The 22,887-nt window shown below is 42.6% G+C and overlaps 1 protein-coding gene across 1 annotated transcript in view; it reads right to left on the bottom strand.

Moving 5' to 3' along the window:
- Positions 1-6,905: 6,905 nt before the first annotated feature.
- LOC141350479 (exostosin-1) overlaps positions 6,906-22,887 on the bottom strand; it is a 412,075-nt gene continuing 396,093 nt past the window's right edge. Inside the window, exons 11-12 of the mRNA XM_073855643.1 lie at positions 9,463-9,634; positions 6,906-7,446 (exon numbers count right to left, since the gene is read on the bottom strand). Coding sequence (XP_073711744.1) covers positions 7,261-7,446; positions 9,463-9,634 — 358 coding nt within the window. The 3' untranslated portion in view covers positions 6,906-7,260. The remainder of the gene's footprint in view (positions 7,447-9,462; positions 9,635-22,887) is intronic.

The following is a 22,887-nucleotide window of genomic DNA, read 5'->3' as shown; positions in this document are numbered from 1 at the left end:
GTCATGGGCGGAAATCCCGGGGGGGTCGGGGGGGACAGGACCCCCCCATCTGAGGGTTGTCCCCCCTAAAATATCATTAAAATATGTGTTTTGAAAATATTTTAATGATTTATAATACTTAAAATAGTTGTGTAAGAAGTGAAACAATACAAATGCAAACGGAGCAACAACAAAAAATGTTTTAAACATTTTGATTCCCCCCTCCCTTGCTTTACAGTGGTTTGGTCCACTGCCAGCGCCCCTTTTAAATCACCACCGACACACAGTCCGGTGGTAGAGAAGTGTACGGAGCCGACGCGAATACAACGTTTCCCATCACTTATCAGTTTATCCTCATATGTTTTAAAACTGGACTATTTTGACATATAAACATGAACATATTTCGTTTTCTGAGAAAAGAAGCAGATAAACGATCAAGAAAACATTTTTATGCATTCATGCAGAGGTGAAGGTAACAAATTACATTTACTCACCTTGGTGTAACTGAGTTTTTTTTGTGTACTTTTACTTTGAGTAGTTTTTAAAATCTGTACTTTACTTTTACTTAAGTATGTTTAAAGTGTGGTAGGCTACTTCGCCTTAAGTTAAATCATATCCGTTACTGAATAAAAAAAAAAGTAAGGTGATAAAGACGCGCCACGGATGATTGATTGATGGGCTGATTGATTGATGGGCTGATTGATTGATGGGCGGGGGAACGCGCAAAAAGAACCATGGAGAGGGACGAGACAGGCGCGGGCTAATGCAGACCCTCAATGCAATTCTTATGAAAGAAACCCCTGGCCATTGACGCAAAGCGATTGTTTCATTCAGGTAGGGTTCATCCTCTTGAGTACGGGTTTGAGTTTGAGAATTGCCGATCGGGTTTTAACCGCTAATTTGCACGACGCGTTTTTAATATGCACATTATCTTCCGAGGTCTAACAGCTTCGCGTCAAGTCAAACAACTTAAGAACGTCCTCGAGAATGCGCAGATCATTAGACATTGCAGAGAGAGAGAGCGCGAGAGAGAGAGATTGAAAGACATCAGGTACACAAGGTCTGGGAAGCTATAGAATACAATAAACGTGTAAAGGATAAAAGTATTATGGCACTCATCTCATTATATGCTCATTTATGTATATAGTTTAATAACATAATGTATGTTACCAGCAATACATCAATTACAACCTTACTACACTAGTCAACATTCGAAGTGGATCAAAACCTTTAATAAAAGTTTACATAAAACCAATCCCTAATACCTATTCTTGTCTTAGGACAGCTTTGATAAACCGTTTTGATCCACTTCAAATGTTGACTACTATATAATGATTGTATTTATTAGCTGCTGACCTCATATTATTTTTGCTTCAAAAGTGCATAACTCACCTGTAAAAATCATTAAATAATTCCATAAATGTTTCTTAGTTATAAAAAAGCTTTTTATTTTATTAACTTTTTGTTATTGCACTTTAATTGTAAAGATGTTTAAAATTAAAACATAGTTTGAGATGTATACATCCTTCCTTCTTGAACTAGAAACCTCTCCCCGCTGTAAAAAAGTAACTTTTACTCTTAAAATTAAAATGACTTACTTTTTACTTGAGTAGATTTTTAGACCAGTAACTTTACTTTTACTTAAGTAGAATATTTCATTACTCTTTTCACCTCTGCATTCATGTGTATTAAAATTAAATTTGCGTCCGTTCATAGAGAAACGTTTTCTATCTGTACACATTTCCTGGCAAGTACAATTTTGCCTGTATTATTGGTGTCCCCTTCAAAAATTGTTCTTGAAAAATTTTGGGGCGGTTTCCCGGACCAGGATTAGCTTAATCCAGGACTAGGCCTTAGTTTAATTAGGAAATATAACTAGTTTTAAACAACATGCCTTACTAAAAACATTACCTGTGTGCATCTTGAAGTAAAACAAAGGGCCCTGATGTATTTTAAGATCTGTAACTGAAAGATGTTTTCAGTTTGGAGAGCTCTTAAAAGTGTTTAAGTCTAGGACTAGTCTAATCCCTGTCCGGGAAACCGCCCCGTAATGTTTATGTCCCCCCCAACATTAAGATGAAATTTTCGCCCCTGCCTTTCGTATGTCGTTTTTACAAACATACCTTACAAAAACAATACGGCATCTCGAGGCAAAACAATAGCACTGATATATGTTAAGATACAGCAAGATGGATTTAAATTAAGGCAACAAAACATACATTTTAGTCTGGGACTAAGATAAGACCTGTCCAGGAATCCACCCCCTAATTTTGTCTTACAATATGACATGGGGTGTTTCTCAATAAGCTTCCTTGCTCCTACGTCCTACATTCTACGACACAGAAACTGATCAAGCTTTGCCATCATGTCGTTTTCCTGTTTTGGAATCAATTCCGATCTCCGGGTCTGGCGCTACCACTTTTAGCTAGGGTGGCCATTCGTGCCAGTTCCGCCGGACACGTCCCAAACATGTTTTTAGGTTCGTTCTCCAGAAGTCGCGTTGCTCGACCGCATACGTCATCGAGGTTCTCACATTTCAGTTAAAATACATTAGAAAATTAAGATTTATTTATTTTAAGACATACAATCATTGTAGTTTCATTCTTACCTTGAAAGGTAACGATTGCTTTTCTGAAATTAAACCCAAAATATTAAACCTTGATGACTAATGCGGTCAACCAACGCGACTTCCGGAGAATGAACCCGAAAACATGTTCGGGATGTGTCCGGCAGAACTGGCACGAATGGCCACCCTACTTTTAGCATAGTTTAGCACAATCCATTGAATCTGATTAGACCATTAGCATTGCGCTAAAAAAACCCAAAGAGTTTTGATATTTTTTCTATTTAAAAATGGACTCTTCTGTAGTTTGTGTACTAAGACAGATGAAAAATGAAAAATTGCGATTTGCTAGGCCAATATGACATTGAGCCATGGGTGCAGCAGGCGCAATGCTTTACGCACTGCCCCAAAATAGTCGCCAGCTTATGAAAGTTACCAATGGGACTTTTTTCAGGCCCTGCGTAATATTATTGCACCTGCTCCAGCCATGGTACGGCAGCAAAGTCCTTGATTATTATGCCGGAATGAGAGTAGTACCTATCCATATCGGCCTAGAAAATCGCAAATTAAAATTTTCCGTCTGTCTTAGTACACGTTATACAGTAACTACAGAAGAGTCAAGTTTTAAATAGGAAAAATATAAAAACTCTTTGGTCATTTTTGAGCGCAATGTTAATGGTCTAATCAAATTCAATGGATTATGCTAAACTATGCTAAAAGTGGTAATGTCAATCCTGGAGATTGGCTGAATAGATTACTAAAAATAACTAAAAAAAGTAAGAAAATTGTATTATAACATCAATATTAAAGTATAACAGAAAAAGGGGAAAATGAAATCAAACCCATTAAAGCGAATAAATACACAATGTAAATATTTATAAATAAATCTAAGTAAGTACGTTGACTTTTTTAGGATGTCAGTACAAATTATTATTAATTGGGAGTTTTTATATTGTAGGCATTCAGATGCTCTCATGTGGCACAGCATACTGATATTAAAGTCTTTAGTCTTCTTAATCCTGGATTTTCTTTGTATTTCTGTTAATTGGTTTTAATGAAACAATAAATATAAATAGTTTTTCGTGTCCGTGGCACGACTTTCTTTTTTGTTTCTTTTTTTTTGTATTGTTTCTTTTTTTTGTATTGTTTTCTCATTGTTTTTTCCTATTTTCTTACCATTGTTGCTTGGGTTTGGCGTTAAAATCACTTTCTGTTAAATGTTTAGATACCCAAACCCCAACTCCAGGCAAGAATAGTTTTAAAAGCTGAAATCCTAAACCAAACCCCAAATATAACCTCAAGTGACAATGACTTAAAAATAGAAAAATAAAAAGAGAAAACAATACATAAAATGACAGGAAAAGGAAATCATCCCACAGACATGAACAACTATTTATCGAAATTCGTGCTGAGTGACAAAAAATTTGTGCTCAAGGCACGTAAAAATGCTGAAATTTGTACCATGGACACAAATAAATTAATCACATTTTATGTATAGGTTTTTGAAAGAGTTCAACAGTGCGTTAAACATTTTAGAGGAACTTAGTTTCACTGCGAGTCTATGTGGCTGGAGTGAAGATGTTATCCTGATGAGAGCTGACAGGAAAAGATTAACAAATGGAGAACTAGTGTGTGTTTGTGTTTGTGTGTGTGTGTGTGTATGTGTGTGTGTGTGTGTGTGCGTGAGAGAGAGAGAGAAAAAGATAGAAAGGAGTCAGTGTAAAAGGGCAGATCTCCACCTATCATCATTCTTGTTTTGTTCTGTTTGTCATAAAGATGAAAGAGTTTAAACTTCAGACAGAAATCAAAGCCTGTCAATACACATGCGTGCACACACACACACACAGTGAAACTATAATAGAGACATCATCACCTGTGAGACCACAACTTGTGTGCGAGTTACATCAGTCCTGTTAACATATGCTGATATACAGATGGTACGGGGGTCACATCCAGTATCACATCCACATAAATTTATCAGATGGAGGCTCCCAACAGATGAAAATATAGCTGTTATTCGGGCTGGTTGTAAGCACAAACTTTTATTTTGACAGAGTACGCTCTGATATTGACACGAAGTGCACATGAAAGCCGAAAGTTGAAAAAGTCTGAATGCTTGGATGTCCTTAAATAATTTAGGTTATATTTATGTATTCAGGTTATACATTTATTTAAATGGTCCACTTTAGACATTCTACTATAAATAATTTTGCACCTACATGTAAACTAACTTCTATTAGAGTACTAGTAGGATTAGGAGTAGGGTTAGGGAATGAGTTAGGATTAGTATAGGCCCATTAAGGTCCATTCCCATTTCTACCCCTTAGCTTTTGCCCTATAGGTTAGGGGTGTCTCGATTCTCTTTTGGTTGGAGGAGAAGGTGTAAGGGACAGATAGCCCTTCCAAAAAAGATTTTTTAGAACTTCAAACAAAGAGGTATAAGATAATTCTTTTCTCTTGCTGAAGACGAATGCAAAAGAAGCTGTAATTCAAGAAACTGAGATACTTCTGACGGCATCCTGGAAGTTTGTGACAAACATCTGTGGATCACCTTTGACGTTGGAGCTAGCGATGACGTATGATGATGTGTGACATACTGTAGTAGTGGTGATTGGTTTCTTAAGTACTCAAATGTTTATTTCTATTAATTTTGATGATTATAACTGATAACTAAGGACAATCCCGAATGACTATCTCAGAAAATTTGAATATTACTTAAGACCAATACAAAGAAAGGATTTTTAGAAATCTTGACCGACTGAAAAGTATGAACATGAAGTATGAGCATGTACAGCACTCAATACTTAGTTGGGGCTCCGTTTGCCTGAATTACTGCAGCAATGTGGCATGGCATGGAGTCGATCAGTCTGTGGCACTGCCCAGGTGTTATGCTCTGATAGTGTCCTTCAGCTCTTCTGCATTGTTGGGTCTGGCATATCACATCTTCCTCTTCACAATACCCCATAGGTTTTCTATGAGGTTAAGGTCAGGCGAGTTTGTTGGCTAATTAAGAACAGGGATACCATGGTCCTTAAACCAGGTACTGGTAGCTTTGGCACTGTGTGCAGGTGCCAAGTCTTGTTAGAAAATGAAATCTGCATCTCCATAAAGTTGGTCAGCAGCAGGAAGTATGAAGTGCTCTAAAACTTCCTGGTATACGACCGCGTTGACCTTGGACCTCAAAAAATACAGTGGACCAACAACAGCAAATGACAAGGCACCCCAAACCATCACTGACTGTGGAAACTTTACACTGAACCTCAAGCAACGTGATTGTGTGCCTCTTCTCTCCTCCCCCAGACTCTGGGACCCTGATTTCCAAAGGAAATGCTTTCATCAGCGAACATAACTTTGGTAAACTCAGCAGTAGTCCAGTCCTTTTTGAAGGCAAGACGCTGTCTCTTGTTCAAGAGTGGCTTGACACAAGAAATTCGACAGCTAAAACTCATGTCTTTGGCATAGTGGTTCTTGAAGCACTGACTCCAGCTGCAGACCACTCTTTGTGAATCTCCCCCACATTTTTGAATGGGTTTTGTTTCACCATGCTCTCCAGGGTGTGGTTATCTCTATTGCATGTACACTTTTTTTCTACCACATCTTTTCCTTCCCTTCGCCTCCCCATTAATGTGCTTGGACACAGAGCTCTGTGAACAGCCAACCTCTTTTGTGCTTTTATTATTAACAGTGAATGAGGAGAGGACAGGAAAGTACAGGGAGGAGAGAGGGGTATGGGATCGGCAAAAGACCACAAGCCGAGAATCGAACTTGGGTTGCCAAAAGTGCGAAAGCACCACCCGTCGGAGCTCTACCCACTACACCATCGGCTCTGATGGATACATGTTTTAATGAGCTTTACATTGTGCACACTTGGAAAGGAAGTCACAGGCCGACACTGTTAATGAGACAGAAAAAATGAAAGGATTGTAGTATCAACCTGCAACATATCAAAAATTAAAAAGTGAAGGGCGTCCGAATACTTTCTGAACCCACTGTATGGTTACGAACATTTTCAAAATGGACTGTCGAAATAAAGTGTTACCAAAATTTACTAGACTAATCATAGTTTCTGCAAAAATACCATAGTTCTGGTAAAGCATAATATACAAATTTGGCATTGCTAAAAGTTTGTCTACAAATATTAATATTATAACCTCATTTTACAGTGTTTTGAGGAGTAATAATTCAGCTGACCAATCGTGCACATGAACTTACCTTGTTACAATATTTCTACAACTGCTATATACATTTGAAAACCAACTTTTTAATACTGGAAGTTACTGTCACCAACCATTTTCCATCTGTTCTGCATAGAGAAAACGGGATAATAAAGAACAATTTCAATAAACGACACAAGAGTAAATACTGAGTTTGCATTCATAGGTTTTATTTTTTTAAACTTCATTAAAAAAAAGATAATTTCTTAAAAAAAATAATTAAAATTAAAATACATATTGCAGGCATAGGTGACCCTTTTTCATCCATTTTATCCATCTTCCTCATTGACATTCAGTGACCACACCCCTCGCAGATGACATCACTGACGACGACGACAACAAAGTCAAACCGGCAACAGAGTCAATCCAAATCTGAGCGACCGTTTGCTACGAAACTTTCGGCTGCAGATCAAACCACTGAGTGTTGCATATTTCGTCATAATCATATCTGTTAACAAGTCCAGGCAAATCAGACGTGCCAGAACAGAAGGTGGCCGGAGCTCCTCACAACCTCTCGATGTCTCTGTATTTCTTGCGAAGGATGGAGACCTGATCTTTAAAGAGCACGGGATCCAGACGCAGCTGAGAGTGAAGGAGAGGCATGAAGCCAAACCAGCTTGTGAAAGAGTTCATGCAGGACTGACGCTGTGCAAAGTGGTCTGGGTCGGCCCATCGAGACGATTTAGAGCCCTGAGAGAGAGAGAGAAACAGAGGTGTCTATTCATGCTTCACTAAGCAGATTATAAATGAAAGCTGAAACATGTTACTTAAATTGGGCTGCGGTTTAGAGAACTGTAGCAAACAAAACAAACACAGTGTGGTCATTTCACGACTCACAGAACAGACAGCATTTCTGTGTGTCTGCCTTAGGAGCTTACAAAAAAAAAAATTAGCTTGTAGCTGTTAGAGTCTATTATACCATTGGTCTGTTGAATGCTTTATTCTGATTGGCTGAGAAATGTTCCATGGGTATTGATTATTTTTTTGTAATTCGCACACATAACCTGTCAAATGTCTTTAAAATAACCACCAGAGCATTGTTTGTGATAACTGTTATAAACAGAATAATTGACTCAGATCATTTGAATTTTTAGAAAATAATGCACACCTGCGGAGCAACAGCACTCCGCATGACGTTGTGCTTCATTAAAACCTTGGGTGTGCATTATTTACAAACAATTAAATGGCCCTTCATCAATTATTCCTTACATAGTGATGCGTGAGGTGTCTCATAACCCGCAGGCTGGGTTGGGGTGGGTAAAGAAATTGTCACATTATTTATAGGGCGGGTCATAAAAAACATGCAATTCCCTATAGCCTATATTTAATATTTGGGAATAAATATTTTTATATTTTATTAGGTTCTTTGATAAAGTTTCAATACGTAGGTCTATGAAGCAATGCAACTTGCGTGATGTCCCCAAGCCTTTGGCCAAGGAATGTGCACGAATGGTTAAATATTCAATCTGAAATAATAATTTGAATCGAAAAAATGCAATTCGAATGTTTATTTTTAATGCATCACTGCAGGGTTAAGGCTACTGCTCATGTAATGCTTTTCACTTCACCTGTATTGTCACGTGTATATATATATATATATATATATATATATATATATATATATATATATATATATATACAGGTGACAATACAGGTAATATAGGGTGTATGTATATATAGGAAAATTAAGGCTACTGCTCATGTAATGCTTTTTATATATATATATATATATATATATATATATATATATATGTATATATATAGGAAAATTAATTTGTATGTATTTCTGATTGTTTTGGCAACTCAGATCGCATACTAATGTAAGCATTTAAAGTTTTAACGCTGGGTTGTCTGTTTTTGTCCACCGGCTCACATGTTTTTTGATTAATATTTAAATTTGTTTCATAATCTGAAACATTGAAGTGTGGCAAACATGCAAAAAAAAAAAAAAAAATCAGAAAGGGGGCCAACACTTAATGAGAGCCACATCATGAGAGAGCTTCCTGTTATAAAGCCTACTTTATTTTGCTAATACAGAGCTAAACGAAACAGAGCAGATAAGGTCAGCAATAAGGTATCAAGCCAGCTTACATTAGTTGTAAAATAATGTTAAATTCAGATATTCTTGTTAGATTTGTCTGTTATTTTAACCGGATAGGTGACTTCTTTTTTCGAGGGCACACGATGCGAAGTTCATCACTACATGTATGTAGCCCAGGGATGGGCAACTTCGGTCCTGGAGGGCCGGTGTCGTGCAGAGTTTAGCTTCAACTTGCATAGGCATTTTATTAAATGTAAAGTGCAACAGGCTGTCCTATATTGTGATTATATTCATCACTTAATGGCTTTTATGGCACAGTGGAGTACATACATGATACATCTGATTGTTTTGGACATCCTGTTCTTTTAAAAAAGTAGTATTTTAAACAATGATATAAAGAATAACAAAAGACGAGCTATGAATGTAAAATAGAGTAAACAGGACGGACAGTGCGAAAGTGCAGTAACCTTCCTGTCAATCATTAATCTTGTCTTACCATGAAGACATTCATCAAACAGCCCAATACTGCTGAATCAGATCCACACATACAACCCCGGGGCGCATCATCCATCACACCCGACACAGGCGTTCCTGACCTCGATAGGGAAATCGCCCCACATACACACTCAATCGGTTCACAGCGACGCACACACACAGATTCGCACCTGCTGCATCATGGTCTCCTTGTATTGTTTCTTCTGTGTGACTTTGATTGGCGGGAGTTTGGTTACCGCGGAGATGAGGAAGTTCATGAGGATGTCCTCGCAGTTGGCCAACTGGTCCACCATGGACAGCAGAGACGTTGGCAGGTAGTACGTGTACAGATGATGATAATACCTGGCCAAAAAAGAGAAAGAAATGAAATAGAACAGAAAACAATGTGCCTGAAGGAAGAGCAAATCTGTAATGACGTGTTTTAAATGATTACTTTTGAATAAAAATTACATTGAATAAAGAGAAGAAATAAATGCATTCGCTTAAAGGTCATTTTAGATGTATAGTGTAGTAGGCTTGGGAGAAACTATACTGTAGTTATCTCCAGTGTGTGTCTTCTTAAGAGATATGCTATCTACAGTATTGGTGTTTGCTTATGTATTACTCTTTTAATTTTAACAAATTCTAAGCATTCGTCTTAACCTTTAACAGTTGACCTCTACCATGTGTGCAACAGACATGATGATTTGTCAGATCATCTGGTATGTTAAGCCAACCCATATGATTGTTTACGTAGTTTTTCCATTCTCCAAAATACGACCCAAGAAGCATTTACTAAATTAGCAGCAGCAGGTGAAACGTTTGCAAACAGTAAATTGTGAAATGATATATTAGTATATAAATTTGCAATGATGTACAGCATTGGGATATGATTTTCAATTTAAACCAGCATTATTTGTATTTTTTACACATTACACTATTCAGGCATTTCAAGCAAATAACGTAAGCTAACAATTTATTTATTATATAATATAAAACACAGCATTTGAATAAAAAAAATCACAAATATTCTAAGTGTTGGCCCCAGTGGGGGCGCGTGACTGCTCATCCGAGCAAATTCAAAATATGTGTTTGTTGCGTCGTATAAACCATGTGCATCACGTGTTTTGTCAAAATAAGGGCCTGCAGCAGACGCGTCAAAACCGTTTATGATAAAAGAGACGTTCACAAAATCCACACAAGACACTCCCTTAACACTAAACTCTGATTCACATGAGATTATGTGAGTATCTGGCAAACGCGAGCGTCTCTTTAATCATAAACCCTTTAGACGCCTCTGCAACAGGCACATATTTTGACAACAAGACACATGATGCACATAGGATCACTCGACGCACAGAACACATATTTTGACATGATGAACCACACACATGACGGGCTACATACATGTTGGGACAAACTTCACAGCAAGTGCCCTCGAAAATAGAAGTCACCGGCCACCACTGGTTGTCCCCCTTGCTGATTTTTTTTGCATGTTTGCAACACTTTAATGTTTCAGATCATGAAACAAATTAAAATTTTAATCAAAAATAGCACAAGTAAACACAACATGCTGTTTTTAAATAAATTAAGTTTTTTATCATAAAGGGAAAACAAGGACAATGTTCGGCCATCTGTTCTTGACCTCAAGCTGAAACAAACTTGGGTTCAGCAGCACGACAATGATCCAAAACACACCAGCAAGTCCACATCTGAATGGCTGAAGAAAAACAAAATGAAGACTTTGGAGTGGCCTAGTCAAAGTCCTGACCTCAATCCTATTGCAATGCTGTGGCATGACCTTAAAAAGGCGGTTTTTGCTCGAAAACCCTCCAGTGTGGCTGAATTTCAACAATTTTGCAAAGATGAGTGGACCAAAATTCATCCACAGCGCTGTAACTGACTCGTTGCAAGTTATCACAAACTTTCCTAAAAGTTTTCTTAAAACCAATATCCAATAGCCATTCTTGTTTTAGGACAAATTTGATGAATGTTTTTGATCCACTTCAAATGTTGACTACTATAGTTGATATGTTTTGTATGGTTGAGAACAACTGTTTAATGTTTAACATAATGCTGTTCTGGATTGGGTTTAGGACCAATAATACTCCCAATAAAATGTAAACAAATCCATGACAGCAATCAACAAAATGTCATCTCATTCATCACTGCTGGACACATTGTTCCTGTCGTAGTTTTGCAAAGTAATTGTGAGAGAAACATTTCAGGCAAGTTGATATTTAAATGAGAGCTATATAAATCGAGCAATATAATGTTGTTGTGGATTGGACTGACAGGACGGTCACTGAAGATGTGCAGACAGAGAGAGGACAAAGACCACCCTGCTGTGGGGAACTGTAAGAGACAGATGTTTTAATTTCTGTGAGTGACACTTGCTGTTTCTCTCACTGTGCTTATTTAACCGAATCTTTACCTGCCTGCAGATGTCTCTCTCTCTCTCTCTCTTTGAGGGACAGCCATCAGAGAGTCTTTCGGGTCTGCAGGTGGCTTATCTCACTTCACACGTTTATTTATGTCTTTTCCTCTTGCACACTTTAGCTGCAGGTGACTTTGCAGGTGGTGTGTTGCGTTGCTGACCAGCAGCAATGCGGTTAATCTGTGTTTTGGATGTGTGATGTGTCACTTTGAAGGTCTGTTTGTGTGTGTGCGTTTGCGTGTGAGTGATGGGCGCAGAGACCTTCAGCTAAAACAAACTGTGAACTTCATCTAACCTGTGCCATTTATCGTTAAAATACGGCCAGTGATGCTGTCAGAGGAAACATTTATAACCAGCTTTAATATCTGCCTGTCTCTGAGCGATCGGACCGGCTCTTGCGTTTAGCTTTCACAAGCTCCCGATGCTGACCACGCTCTTGTTCTGATTCTGTTACCCTTTGTCCATCGACATGGTTCTGCACTATCACCAAAAATGGTCCAAAAATGGTCACACGGTTGTCACTGGGGCAGTACCCTTCAAATAGGTCCTAATATGTACCATTGTTATACAGTATATACACTCACCTAAAGGATTATTAGGAACAGCATACTAATACTGTGTTTGACCCACTTTCGCCTTCAGAACAGCCTTAATTCTACGTGGCATTGATTCAACAAGGTGCTGAAAGCATTCTTTAGAAATGTTGGCCCATATTGATAGGATAGCATCTTGCAGTTGATGGAGATTTGGGTGATGCACATCCAGGCCACAAAGCTCCCGTTCCACCACATCCCAAAGATGCTCTATTGGGTTGAGATCTGGTGACTGTGGGGGCCATTTTAGTACAGGGAACTCATTGTCATGTTCAAGAAACCAATTTGAAATGATTTGAGCTTTGTGACATGGTGCATTATCCTGCTGGAAGTAGCCATCAGAGGATGGGTACATGGTGGTCATAAAGGGATGGACATGTTCAGAAACAATGCTCAGGTAGGCCGTGGCATTTAAACAAGGCCCAATTGGCACTAAGGGGACTAAAGTGTGCCAAGAAAACATCCCCCACACCATTACACCACCACCACCAGCCTGCACAGTGGTAACAAGACATGATGGATCAATGTTCTCATTCTGTTTACGCCAAATTCTGACTCTACCATCTGAATGTCTCAACAGAAATCGAGACTCATCAGACCAGGCAACATTTTTCCAGTCTTCAACTGTCCAATTTTGGTGAGCTTGTGCAAATTGTAGCCTCCTTTTCCTTTTTCTGCTGTTGTAGCCCATCTGCCTCAAGGTTGTGCGTGTTGTGGCTTCACAAATGCTTTGCTGCATACCTCGGTTGTAACGAGTGGTTATTTCAGTCAAAGTTGTTCTTTTATCAGCTTGAATCAGTCGGCTCATTCTCATCTGACCTCTAGCATCAACAAGGCATTTTCGCCCACAGGACTGCTGCATACTGGATGTTTTTCCCTCCTCACACCATTCTTTGTAAACCCTAGAAATGGTTGTGAGTGAAAATCCCAGTAACTGAGCAGATTGTGACATACTCAGACCGGCTCAAAGCTCAAAATTGCTTAAATCATCTTTATTTCCTATTCTGACATTTAGTTTGGAGTTCAGGAGATTGTCTTGACCAGGACCACACCCCTAAATGCATTGAAGCAACTGCCATGTGATTGGTTGATTAGATAATTGCATTAATGAGAAATTGAACAGGGGTTCCTAATAATCCTTTAGGTGAGTGTACATTTGATACCAAAATGCACCTTTGATGACCCTACAGTGACAGCTAGGGACAATTTATCTACCTTTTCCTAAATCTGGTGGTCTTAATCCAGAAACCAGTGTAATTTATTTGGTCATGTTTATTTGTAAACATCATTGTTACACATAACTCACATGGATCAAATCTGATCTGTACTACAGACTGTTCACATTGCCTTTTTGTAAGTGAGAAAATCAGATTAAAATGTAGTATCTCTATCGATTGTCATTGTAAAAAATGTATACGTCACATTGCAGCATAGAGAATTTTTTCTACAGTAGCTGATAATACCCATCAGACTGGACAGAGAGGATATAAACCCTCTGCTTATGTCAAATGTGTATGGGTTGTGATAGCGGTTTAAAGATCTCCGTTCCAGCACCAGCACTATCTCACCAGAAAGTGGAGAAACATAAGACTGCAAGTGATTAGAAATACTACAAGCTGCCAGTTCTAAAAAAATGGCATTATGAATATTTCACAGATGATGTCATCAATCATGTGAAACTATTAAACAGGCTTAAATTGATGCTATAGGAGCCAAAGTATCTCTGAGCCAATTAAACTGAAGTCCCATGGTGATAAAATACATCACAGTGAAATCGCTAGAGTCGACTGACAAATGTTTGTTTGCTAGAAATTACTTTGAAATCGCATCTAAAGATTTCTCAATCCAGCATTATTAATCTATGGCCTGTATTTCACATTTTGCACAAAAAGAAAAACAAATCAGTCTTGTGTTTCTGCAGGGAAACCAGTGTGTTGTGTAAAAGCCCTCTGGGATCTTCAGAAGGACTTTGATCCATTAACCTGCTTAAGAATAAAGGATCTGCTTGCTGCCTGTTGGCCCATCTATGATATGATAAAAGTATAATAATATTACATTTATTAAATGAGCATAATGTGACATGTTAATAGCATGCAGTAATAATTCGTTACATTTATATAGCGCTTTTCTCAGTACTCAAAGCGCTTTACATATGAATGGGGGAATCTCCTCAACCACCACCAATGTGCAGCATCCACCTGAATGATGCGACGGCAGCCATATTGCGCCAGAATGCCCACCACACACCAGCTTACTAGTGGAGAGGAGACCGAGTGATATAGCCAATGATTAGTATCTATGGGGGATGATTAGTAGGCCAATGGGCAAGTTTTGGCCAGGATGCCGGGGCACACCTCTACTCTTTTCGAATAACATCCTGGGATTTTTAACGACCACAGAGAGTCAGGCCCTCGGTTTAACATCTCATCCGAAAGACGGTGCTTTTTTGACAGTATAGTGTCCCCGTCACTATACTGGGGTGTTAGGACCCACACAGACCACAGGGTGAGCACCCCCTGCTGGTCTCATTAACACCTCTACCAGCAGCAACCTGGATATCCCAGGTGGTCTCCCATCCAAGTACTGACCAGGCTCAACCCTGCTTAGCTTCTGTGGGCAAGCTGTCTTGGGCTACAGGGTGATATGGCTGCTGGCAATACTAGCACTACACTACAATACTACTGAACACTACAACATTTATATGTACACAAAAACAGATTCACGCTATTATAGTCGCCTCAGTGCTCGTTTTTTATCGGTTTTCTTCTTTGCAACTATATTAGTATTGCTGGCAGTACTGGGGGGTATTCCAGAAACCTGGCCATACATGTTTGAAATTGAAAATGTCTTTATGTATTCCCCGTAGGCATACATTAACTTAAAGGAACAGTATGTAAGAAATGTATATCAATTAATCATAAAATGGTCCTGATATGTCACTAGACATTAAGAAATCATTTTCATTTCAAATACTTATATCACTGACAACAGTGGTCTGGCCAGGATATTGTCATTTAAAAAGTGGAGTTGCAGCCCTCAACTGATGTTTATGTTGTCATGTTGTGTATTGGCAACCAGTTTTGTGATTGCAATACCAGTTTTGGCCACAATCCTACATACTGTTCCTTTAAAGCAGGGGTGGGCAACAGTTTTAGACTGAGGGCCACATTTACTTTGCCCAAAGTAAGAGGAGGGCCACACTTGGGAAAACTGCAATTAGACATAGTTACATGACTAATTGGTAAAAATTAATTAATTAAGGCTAATCTACAGTTCCCTTTCAGTCGGTCACTACGACGTCACGTCGTGACCGACGAATTGGGAGCTCGCTTAGAGAGACCAATCTGCTTCGAATACTACTAAAACGCCAATGAACTTGGCATTGAGATATTTGCATAATGCTGGCCCGCCAGGTGCGTATATAAGGCGCACGTGCAAATAGGGAAATCAGCTTTTTTCGCTTCGAAAGCCGGCTTTATCTGACTGAGAAGCTACTATCTGCTCTTCTGGGAACGGTTGCTGAAGTTGATTGACAAGCAGTACTAACACAGCGGACGCTCGCAGTATTCCACTGCTCTGCATATTTTTTGTTTTGAGTTTAGTGTGTGCGTTGCCTTTCCCTGTGCGCATCATCAGCTGAGCACCTAAAGAGTGATTTCCCTAAAAGAGTGATACGTGAGAGCTCTGTGTCTTTTTAAAGACAGCCACTCTCTCGTATATTCGGAGATCAGCGTCCTTTTCAGGATTGCTTTTCGTCCGTGCGATCTTGGATGTGAGAGGTATAAGGGTTCCAGTTACGGTCACGAGCGCTGTCTTCATGCTTGGGCATCAAGCACTCTGAGGCTGCGCTCGTGGAGAGTTTTTGTTCTCTCTGTGAGAGCATAACCCTCTTGGATTGCGGAGACGACTGACGTTTCTACGGGAATGCTGTCCGCGTCTTTGCAGTGCTGACACCGCCATGGTGCGGCTGTCAAGCGCTCGCATGACGCTCTTCGCATCACTACGCTGAGGAGGACGGAGGATGCGTCCTCCACCTACCGGCCTTTCATCCTCAGCCGGTTGAGGTTCCGGTGGAGACGGCAGAGTCGTGTTCTACGATGTCTGCCGAATCCATTGGAGCTCCTTCTGGTCCCGTTCACTTCTGCAGCATCAGAGGGGTGTCCAATTTTCCTCCGAAGTGGAGTCGTTCCGGAGATGGCGGCCGTGCCCGCTCGAGCGGCGGTAACGGTAGAGTTGGAGGGGTTAACCCCTCTCCGCCCGAACCGTACCGCCCACGTGATTGGTATTTCGGAGCTGCTCGGGCCTCTCGGTCCTCTGCTCCTGTGCCTTTCTTTCCGACGGCACGAAGAGCTGAGGTGGTTTACGACCATCCGGCCGTTCAGCTTCAGCTTTCACCCCTCACCTCCCTCACCAATGGAGCCGCTAAGGGCAGGGACCCTCCAGTGAGCGGGGGGTTGCGATGCAGCTGCGTTCCTGGAGGGACCACCCAACCCTTCCCTCCCGTGTTTGTAGATGGTCGTCCGGTTACGGGAGCTGTCCGTCAGGCATGCGGAGAGGCGGCTTCAGCCCTGCACGCAATAACGTTGCTACGGGTTCACCAAGGATTTACGAGGGAGGCCGCGACCTTCAGTCGTGCGATGTTCACGACAGTGGTTCAAGATCGCCACCTTTGGCTGTGTCTGGCTGACGGACGCAGGCGAGAACAACTTGAATGCTCCTGTCTCACAGACCGGCCTCTTCGGCGAGGCCGTGGAGTCGTACAGCTCCGCTGCGCAGACTGAGGCGATCTCTGTGGTCATGCCCCGGCGAAGGAGAGCTGCCCTTGGTAAAAAACCACCACGCCGGTTCCTCAGTCTGCCTCTCGCCGTCGGCGTCCTGCGGCGACCACCTCCGTTCCCCTCTTCGGACCCCATCTCGGCAGCGCGGGGGAACCGGTCGTCAGCAGCTCGCCCCGCCCGCTTAGCCGCTTCCCGTGAGATCGGGAGTTTAAGTGGCCAGTAAGCGGGCGACCTGGATTGGCAGAGGATCACTCTTCAGGAGACGGTGATTCGCTCCTTCCCCCGATAGAGGGTCGGGGGAAAATTCTTGGTTTGCATATGTTCCACCGGCTGTTTAGCCGGTGCCCACTAACCACACACAGAGTGCATTCCTCTTCCCTCTTCAGGTCTCCAGAGGATCGAGAGAGCCGTGAGCGGGCACACACCAGCTCACCCTACCTCTCCTCTATCGCCAGCGGGTGTTCTGAGGAGTCCGAGCCCTCCACTCAGGAGACCGGACCACCAGCAAAACCATCGGAGTCTGCGTCCTCAGCTGAGGAGACCGGACTACCGTTTCCCGCAGCGGGCTCAGGTCAGTGTCACACACACACATACTGTAGATGCTTATGCTGTCACGGCAGACGCACCGGCAGTCCCGCCTGTCCCGCCTAGCTGCCCCGCCGCGGGTACTCCGGTAGTGTCGTTAATTCTCCTCGTACGGTGCCTGGGTGCTTGGCTTCAGTTCCCAGCCCGTTTCGTTGGGTTTTACGCACGATCCGCCTCGGTTACGAAATACAATTACCGGCACAACCCCGAAATTCTCGGGCTTTCGTTTCACTATAGTGAAAGTATCCGATGCACATGTACTGCGTGCATAAGTCGATGTCCTGCTGGCGAAGGATTATCGAGCCGGTCCCTCTTACCGAGATGATGATATGATGATAGGGTTTTTCCAGCCTTTATCTCATAGTACCCGAAAAACGCGGTGGGTTACGATCGATTTGATTTACGCCCGGCTCTACGGAGGTGGTCTTTTTTGGATGATAACGCCGAGGCTCGTATTTCAATATTCAGATCGGTTGCAGCTTTAGACCTGTAAGACGTGTACTTTTGTGTCCATCTCCCCTCGGCTTAGACCGTTTTTTCGCTCTGCGTCGTGGGGTGGGCATATTAATATTAAGTACACCATTCGAGCTGTCTCTCTCTCTCCGTGTCTCCATGAAAGAGTTAGTCACGGCATTAAAATATCAGAGAGAGAGCGTTGTTCGCATTCTGCTTTATTTACGTTGACTTATAATAGCCCGTTCTTGGCAGACGTGCGCGAACACAGAGAGTTAATGCTTCGGCATCTCGCTCGTTTAAGTCATCAGGTCGACTGGGAAAGAGCAACTTTGCCCCGTGCAGAGGATCCTTTTTCTCAGTATGGAATTAGACTCGATCAACTAATTGGCGTGTTTTACAAGAGCGCGCAACTAGTCAGTTCTGACTTGCCTCGGTTTAATTCGAGGGAAGTACGCGGTCCCTCTGATACAATTTCAGAAGCTCCTGGACATATGACAGCATGCTGCAGCCGTGACACTGTTCGAGCTGCGTCATATGAGACCGCTTCAGCGTTGGCTTTACGATCGAGTCTGGAGGAGAGCGTGGCGCACCGGCATACATTGTGTAAACACTACACCTGCGTGTCATTTAAATTTCCCCGTAGTAGACCCAGCGTTTCTGATAGCAAGATATGCCTCTGAGGGGTCTCCTGGCATTCTGTAGCATGCGATGCCCTAAGCACGGGATGTTCAGCCACGTATGACGGGCCTGCAGTCTGGGGTGTGCATAGCACCCCAACTGCCGCGAGCGGTGCGCTGTATATCTGGGACTTGTACGCTCCGCTATGGAGATGCGAGGGAAGGATGTATTTGTCGACACCGATAACTTTGCGACTGTTGTGTTATTTACCGTTAAGGCGGTTTTGCGCTCTCGTCACCTGTCGCATCTCGCTCGTCATCTCCTCCTTTGGAGTCAGAAGCATCTGAGGTCCCTTCGTGCCATTTACATCCCGGGATCGCTCAATTCAGCGGTACGCGCTTCCGAGCTGCGCCCCCGGCGAATGGCGACTCCACCCCCAGACGGTCCAGCTAATTTGGAAGAAGTTCGGTTGTGCGTAGATAGATCTGTTTGCGTCGCCGGACGATACCCACTGTCGCCTATTTTATTCACTAACCGAGGGCAGCCTCGGCGTGGATGCGTTGGCACACAGCTGACCGCGGGGGGTGCGTAAATACGCATTCCTTCCAGTGAGCTTTATTGCGCAGACACTGTGCAAAGTCAGGCAGGACGAGGAGAGCCTTTTATTAGTCGTCCGTACTGGACGACCAAGAATTGGTTTTCATAGTTAATGCTCCTCGCGACAGCCCTCCCTGGCGGATTCCCCTGAGGAAGGACTTTCTTTCTTAGGAAGGGGCACATTTGGCACTCGCGCCCCGACCTGTGGATATCCATGTACGGTCGTTGAGCGCGCGCAAGGTTTAGGTGATTTATCGCAAGTGGTATCTAACACCATCGACGCGGTTCGAGCACCGTCCACAGGACGGGCTTACGCGCTTAATGAAACCTTTTCGTCACCCGGTGCTCTTCGCAACGCGAGGACCCAGAGAATGCCCTTTAACATTATGCTTTTATATCTTTAACATGGGTTAGATGGTAGGCTGTCCCTCCGCCATTAAAATTGATATCGCCGCTATTTCTGCTCATCACTCACTTATCTACGGCAGATCAGTTGGCCAGCATGATTTAATTATTACATTTTAAAGAGGCGCTCGCAGGCTAAACCCCTCGCGCCCTCCCTCTTTTTTCCTGAGACCTGTCCATGGTGCTGAAGCCTTCAGGTCTCCGATTTAGCCTTTGCAGTTTGCGAGTCTGAAGTTTTTTATCAATGAAAGCTCTGACCCTGCTAGCATTGGCCTCCATGAAGAGAGTAGGAGATTTACATGCATTCTCTGTTGACGATTCGTGCCTTTAGTTTGGTCCTGCTGTCTCAAGCGTGACTTTGAGACCCAGACCAGGCTACGTGCCCAAAGTTCCCACCACTCCCTTCAGAGATAAGGTGGTGAGCTTGCAAGCCTTGCCTTTGGAGCAGGCAAACCCAACCGAGGCTTTGTTGTGCCCCGTACGCGCACTGGGATTCTACGTGGTCCGCACGCAAAGCTTCAGGACCTCAGACCAGCTCTTTGTTTGTTATGGGGGCCAGCAGATAGGGAAAGCTGTCACTAAGCAGAGGATGTCTCATTGGATAGTTGATACTATCGCCCTGGTTTATAATTTGCAGGGCATTCCTTGCCCCTTAATTTGAGAGCGCACTCCACTCGGAGTGTTGCCTCATCTTGGGCATTAGCTCGTGGTTCCTCGCTAACAGACATCTGTAGAGCTGCTGGTTGGGCGACACCTAATACGTTCATTAGATTCTACAATGTTCGTATCGAGCCTGTATCCTCTCGTGTTCTGTCCTCACCAGGGAGGACACGGAGAGCAGACTCGCAAGTCGGCTTGCAGCCTCCGACTGAGGCTCCAAATTGAGTTTCAGTATGGAAGGCTAACAGAGCAAAAATGCGTAATGGTTTGATTTGCTCTCTCCACTGCCTTGACAGCCTTTGTTGCGGAGCATTGGCTGTCAGCCTTTCACTAGTTGTATTCTTACGAACCTACGTGTTTGGCCAGGGCCCCACATTGTGTCCCAACGGGTTCCTTTGTGAGCATTATTCCGTGGGGTTAATCCTACCAGCCCACGTTTCCCTTAGCAGAGCACTGCTTAGCTTACACAGCCACGGCTGTCATTTACCTCAACTACGGTTGACTTTCGCCCACCAATAGCCCTTAACGGGGCGGTGGCTTCCGCAGCGTCCCTATACCGCTCAGATAGGGCGCTTCCCAGTCGCTGGCACTACTGTGGGTTAAAGGAACATCTAGTGCCCGGCCTTCTGCCTTAAAACCTAATTCTCCTATCCTTAAGTGGAACCGGAGGGCTTTATGCAGACACTGGAAGAGGTCAGCCCCTAGTGGCGTTTTAGTAGGGTTTCCCAATTCGTCGGTCACGACGTGACGTCGTAGTGACCGACTGAAAGGGAACGTCTCGGTTACGGATGTAACCCTCGTTCCCTGAAGGAGGGAACGGAGACGTCACGTCCCGTCGCCACAGGTGCTGCCACCTGCTGTTTAGGCCGGTCACCTTCCGGCTTTCTCAGCGAACAGAAGCTGATTTCCCTATTTGCACGTGCGCCTTATATACGCACCTGGCGGGGCGGCGCCAGCATTATGCAAATATCTCAATGCCAAGTTCATTGGCGTTTTAGTAGTATTCGAAGCAGATTGGTCTCTCTAAGCGAGCTCCCAATTCGTCGGTCACGACGTGACGTCTCCGTTCCCTCCTTCAGGGAACGAGGGTTACATCCGTAACCGAGACGTTACTTTGACAGCCTATTTCAAGGCCTGAAATTTAATTTTGCTAGGCCTGTCTGACCTAGGCTACTCTAACATTACAATAACTGGATTAAATTTCAAGGATTCATTGTCCTTACGAAAATGAACCATGGTTTTACTACAGTTAAGACCAAAAAACCATTGTTACTGTAGTAAAACCATGGTTTTGCTCATAGTAATCAATTGACCAAAAAACCATGGTTACTACACTTTTACCACAATAAAACCATGGTTACTACAGCAACACACACACACACACACACACACACACACACACACACACACACACACACACACACACACACACACACACACACACACGAATTATTATTATTTCTTTTATATTTTATATTGACAACCACAGTGTTTCCCACAGGATTTTGAGAGACTGTGGCCGTGATGACGTCACACCCCGATTAGCATATATGTGACATCATTGCGTCGTGTTTTACTCTATGATTTGTCACATTATATTGCATTTTAACACAACTGAATGCTATTTTTTTTACATATTATCTGTTCTGTTGTCTATAAAATAGTGACTAAACAGGACCCAGTAACTCTTTTTGTTTAATCAAACCAGCTCTTTCTTTAACTGCTGCTAAAAATGCGACATCGTCTGAAAAAATCATCATACATTTACATTGAGGCTGTACTTATGTTGCTCTTCTCATCAGTGTTGTTGTGTTATGAGCGCTTTTTTATTTTAAATACAAGTGGTAGTTTTATTGTATATCGCAGACAATTTGTTGCAAATTCAAAAATATGAGAAAATACACGGTTGCTGTTACTACAGAACATGTGCACGGGCATACCGCATCATAGGTAGGGAGAAAGCTCGGACACAGACTCACACCAGAACGGGGTATATGTGGGAAACACTACTGCTAACCTTTTGTAAAGTCATGATGAATATGATCATCCGTCTCCTCTGTTATAACATCCGTGACTGTTGACGTTAATAACGCGAAAAAGAAAGTACACGCAGGAACGTGGAGTTAAAATACTTTTCACTGTTATGTGAGAAAGCTGCGCTGCATGCAACATGAGAGAGGGGAGGGGGCGGGAGGCGCTGCACGTAATAAGGAGAGAGAGAAAGAGAGAGAGACGAGGCACGCTGAGCGCTGGCTGCAATGAATTAAGACGTTTTAAATGGTAAAAAAAAGTGTAAATGGGAATCATGAAAAATCTATGTGGCAGCCAGTGTTGATTCTGTCACTGATAAATCAATGTATGGAAACACTGCAACCATGACAGTTTCATCGAAATTGCGAGTGCATCGCGAGGGCCGGATTGAAGCCCTATGCGGGCCGGATCCGGCCCCCGGGCCGTATGTTGCCCATGTATGCTTTAAAGTTACCA

This window comes from Misgurnus anguillicaudatus, chromosome 18, assembly GCF_027580225.2.
Source record: "Misgurnus anguillicaudatus chromosome 18, ASM2758022v2, whole genome shotgun sequence".
In the NCBI taxonomy this organism is placed as follows: domain Eukaryota; kingdom Metazoa; phylum Chordata; class Actinopteri; order Cypriniformes; family Cobitidae; genus Misgurnus; species Misgurnus anguillicaudatus.
Note: the sequence above shows the minus strand (reverse complement) of the source record. Positions and strands in the feature narration are given on the sequence as shown.